The sequence below is a fragment of the Cyprinus carpio genome, chromosome A7, assembly GCF_018340385.1.
Source record: "Cyprinus carpio isolate SPL01 chromosome A7, ASM1834038v1, whole genome shotgun sequence".
Classification (NCBI taxonomy): Eukaryota; Metazoa; Chordata; class Actinopteri; order Cypriniformes; family Cyprinidae; genus Cyprinus; species Cyprinus carpio.
Genome location: NC_056578.1, coordinates 4,723,848 through 4,728,666, shown reverse-complemented (window position 1 = coordinate 4,728,666; position 4,819 = coordinate 4,723,848). Strand labels below are relative to the sequence as shown.

At 37.4% G+C, this 4,819-nt stretch overlaps 1 protein-coding gene across 1 annotated transcript; it reads right to left on the bottom strand.

The window, feature by feature from the left end:
- Positions 1 to 673: 673 nt before the first annotated feature.
- Positions 674 to 3,873, bottom strand: LOC109062736 (fucolectin-5-like). Its single transcript, XM_042759391.1, has 5 exons — positions 3,702 to 3,873; positions 3,515 to 3,553; positions 2,926 to 3,226; positions 2,693 to 2,832; positions 674 to 874 (listed from the first exon to the last, which is right to left on the bottom strand). The coding sequence occupies exons 1-5, from the start codon at positions 3,733 to 3,735 to the stop codon at positions 852 to 854; spliced, it is 537 nt and encodes a 178-aa protein (XP_042615325.1). The 5' UTR covers positions 3,736 to 3,873; the 3' UTR covers positions 674 to 851.
- Between the last annotated feature and the right edge of the window lie 946 nt (positions 3,874 to 4,819).

Sequence of the window (4,819 nt, the reverse complement as noted above, 5' to 3'; positions counted from 1 at the left end):
AATTGTATGTGTCCCTGGATTGGGGTCAAAATTATTGGGCAATTCTACTGGGCCACATAGGGCCCGGCTACAGTTATTTTGTCCATTTTCCCCTCCTGAAATCTTATGTTTATATCCCACCGATTATTTAATAATTGCACTGTCCATGGAGCGGACCTGACTTACATTTCACTGCTGGTTATAAGCTCTCCATATAACCATGTATGTGACAAATAAAAATCTTGAATCTTGAATGTATGGGACCATAATTTAAAAATGCTACAGTAAAAATGTCTGAAAATGTGTGTGGTTACAGTCAAGTGCACTGGGAATATGACCTCAGTGGATCTTTTAATGCACCCTCAAAGGAAGCTGAGAAATAGAGCAATCAGTTGAGCCAATAATGCAATTTCTCCTGTTATTGTATTGTCATATCAGCCTAATATATAGTTAATTTATTTATATATTTATATATATATGTTTGTGTGTGTGTATAATTTTATTTATTTATTTTATTTACAAACACAATGGGTATATGCCCCCTGTGAAACTTTTAACACTCCCTCAGAGACAACAACAATGCAATGGCTCATTTAGTTTAATTCAAATTTATTTATATAACGCATTTCACAATAAATATTGTTTCAAAGCAGCTTTACAGAAAATGCAAGTTTTTCTGTTACAAAACCAGAATAGTCTTTATAGGAGCTTATATCAGAAACAACAGTTGAAATCTAATTCAAATTATAGTATTTAGAAATACCAGATATGCATTCAAGCTAACTTTGTGTGCACTTTAAAGCAATGAAAATGCCATCATTTTGTATCTGGAGTCCTTACAGTGTAGGCGTCATCTGCTCACAGGTGCTGGGTCATATGAAGTCTTCACAAGAGTCTAGATTAAAAAAAAAAAATAAAAAAAAAAAAAATAAATATATATATATATAGGGAAGTCGTGGCCTAGTGGTTAGAGAGTTTGACTCCTAACCCTAAGGTTGTGGGTTCGAGTCTTGGGCCGGCAATACCACGACTGAGGTGTCCTTGAGCAAGGCACCGATCCCCCAGCTGTTCCCCGGGTGCCGCAGCATAAATGATACCCACTGCTCCGGGTGTGTGTTCATGGTGTGTGTGTGTGTTCACTCCTGTGTGTGTGCACTTTGGATGGGTTAAATGCAGAGCACGAATTCTGAGTATGGGTCACCATACGTGACTGTATGTCACGTCACTATATATATATATATATTATTCATTACTATACTCAAAGGATGACACATTCAATTATTAACGGATAATGTAATTAGATTTCATGTTGACAGCCCGGTTTCACTATTATCACAGTATTATTTACATTTTAAAGGGGTCATATGATGTTGATAAAAAAGAACATTATTTTGTGTATTTGGAGTAATTAAATGTGTTTATGCAGTTTAAGGTTAAAAAAACATTATTTTCCACATACTGTACATTATTGTTTCTCCTCTATGCCCGCCTTCTGAAATCCATCGATTTTTACAAAGTTCATCGTTCTGAAAAGCGAGGTGTGCTCTGATTGGCCAGCTATCCAGTACATTGTAAATGGTCGAATACCGCAAGCGTGTGACGGAAATGTTACGCCCCTCACCATACTGTGATGCCGTGTGTCCCGGTGTGACGATACAAAACCAATAAAACCCATTACAAATGAGGCATTTGTTGCATCCAGCGGGGACATAATTTCTGATTATAATGACTTATACTGTCTTTTTACACACTGCATTGCATCGCGCCACATAAACATAAAACCTAGTCTGCATTTGTGATCGGAGAAATGACAAACAACAAGCGCTACTCTACACTGCTCATTTAAATCATCAGTGGTAAATTCTTTAAATATGAAAACATACTTACAGGCTCTGAGTCAGAACAGCCGGCATTGTAGTCTTCTCTCCCAGGATCAGGAAACAGTCCTCCATAAAATGCGCAGCACACATCTAAATATTTAGATTGAACTGTTCTGGAACAGTGTTGTAAATACAACTTAACCACTGATTTCAAATTGTGTGCTCTTTTGGAAGACCAAATAAAGTAGTTTCGCTTTCACAATGAAACACACAGCGTCTCTACGACATGATGACGGTGGCAACAATACTACAGCGAGAATCAAAGTTACTCCTTCTTTCTTTGCGTGAACATTTGGGCGGCATTATGGAAATCTTCCCACAGTGAGTAGACATGTGAGGGTGTGTTTAAACAGAGCATTTTAGGAGGTCGTGGACAAGTCTTAACTTTTATAAAGAATATCTTTTTGGGTTTGAGACTTTAGTCATCTTATCTATTCATGAACAGCTTGTAACACTCCAAAGAGAAAAAAAAAACTTGAAAATGCATCATATGACCCCCTTAAAATAGTTTATAGTTCGTTTCTGAAAAAGCGACACAAATAGTTTCCCTAAATGGAGCATGGAAGCGCGGAAGCGTGGCATTTTTAAGGTGGAAGGTATAGCGTCAATAAGAAACTGTGAATTAGAAGCTGGATTCAGCCTCGTAGAATAAGAATACCGGAGTTTCCCACGAGGGCGAAAAAAATTCCCCACGCAGATTTCACTGCATGTTCAAGTTGATCATGCAAGTTCTACCAACAGAAAGATGCTGGGCTTGAAAGTGACATCTTTGTGAGCTGTGCTTCGTACATCTCTATGCTATTGACAATGGACCTATTTTTTATCTGTTTTACCTGTTCCATAAACCTCCACCTCACACAGCGTGAGATACACCTGGATGTTAGGAATGTACATGTTCACATAACGACCTTCCATTCCACCGCAAGAGAAACTGACAGTACTGCCTACTGGAACAAGTGAAGTGACAGCACATCTGCAGAGAGAAAGAGAGAAACCATGACACAATCAGCTGACCTGCTCAAATCCGGTTCTCCTGACACGTTCATCACTGTTTTCATAACTTCACCTGGGATTGTTGTTGCCGTTGTTTAGCAGAGAGTTTCCGATGCGGATCTCTACTCCAGTCGTTTGCTCCAGACAGCAGTCGCCTCTGTAGGTGATGGTCACGTTGTAAATGTCGTAATAATCCAGCAGGTCCAGCCTCCACCACGGGTTGAGCTGGTTTGATGTGATGGAGCAGTATGTATAGGTTTCGTCTGGATGGGGTGTACCTGAAGGAGAGTATCTGATGCCGTCAATGGCCTTTGTAGCTTCAGAGGTGTAAAATGTGCTCGACTGTACAGCCGTTCCTTTTAATGCCAAATTCTCTAAAAACATTTAAAGAGACAGAGGGTCAAGACTCAAATGTGTGAAGTTTCAGTACATTCCATTTGGGATAAATAATACATTTCAATCCAAAACACTCAATTCCATTTACTACTACATTAAAATCTGAAGTTAATATTTTTAATGGATCTGCACTTACATGAACTAACCACGAGCAGTTGTATTTAATTAACCAACATTAACAAAGATTAATAAATACTATAAGTTGTGTATTGGTTAATGTTAGTTAATGCATGTTAACTAATGGGACATTAGTTACTACTTTTTACCTTCCAAGTTTTCTGAACTTCCCTGAATGGAAAAGACACCTGTTACAAAAACAAAATATTTCCATTGCTTTCTGGGATGTGGATCAAGTTTATGTTGTATTTGATTCTTTAAATATTTTCATAAAGAATAGCTAAACAGGATTTATAATTGTACATCATTTGATTGATGCGTGTCATTTATACTCACCCAAAAGTAAGAACAGATAAGAGAGTCCTTCCATCTTGTTTTTTAAAGACCATTAACCAGATACGTGTGATGGTCAGATATGATGAGGGTGTGAGTTTCCCCTTCTGCTCTCTCTCTTATACCATAAATCCCTCTTTTTATTTGTGTTTCTCTTAGCAGCTCAAGTCTCCACCCTTAGGAAATTCTGACTGACAGCTTGCTGAATATATTTCACACATCATAGGACCTCCAGAACTACTTTTCTCAGCACATCTCTCAGGTCAAGCCTGATTTACTAAACAAATCTGGCAAAATGCAAATTATTATTTTTTTTCGGGGGGTGGGGGGCTCATCTAAAACAGGTGGAATCAACATAGCAATGACGTTTGTAGTGTTGTGTTTAAATTAAAAGTTTTTTTTTTTATTATTATTAAAAACAGAGACTTTAAATTACTCTTTGTTAAAATTGTTGATTCCTGATTTTCTTTGGTTTTCTTAGTTCTGTCCAACTTCAGTTGTTTTGCAATTTGTGTATTTATTTTGTTCTTGTTATATTGTAATTGAGTCCCTGTGTTAATATGATCTGAGTTATATTTTTTCCCCTTTTTCTGTATTATCTTGAATTACTTTTGTCATTTAACTATTGACTTAGATTTGTTTTTCATTATTATAATTTTGTTGTTTTGTGTGTGTGTGTGTGTGTGTGTGTGTGTGTGTGTGTGTGTGTGTGTGTGTGTGTGTGTGTGTGTGTGTGTTTTGTGTGTGTGTGTGTGTGTGTGTGTGTGTGTGTGTGTGTGTGTGTGTGTGTGTGTTGTTGTTGTTGTTGGAAATGGTTGTTTTCTTGGTTTGCTAATATTGTGCAGCATTGTTTTTGTTTGTTCTTTTGCTTTCAGTTCATTCTCTCCTTTATATAACTGGTGTTAATTAATTGACTTTGCTTTGTTTGTTTGAGTTGTTTTTTAAGACTATGTGTAAATTGTATAATTTGTATAACATTATCTGTGTGTGTTTTCCCTAGCAGCTACAGGCCTTGACTGACCAGGGAGGCTATTCCCCTTATTAGGTGCCGGTGTTCCTCAGTGAGTGATGGGGTCTGCTGTGTACACTGGGCTCTTTCTGTACAGTGTAGATTAGGAGAT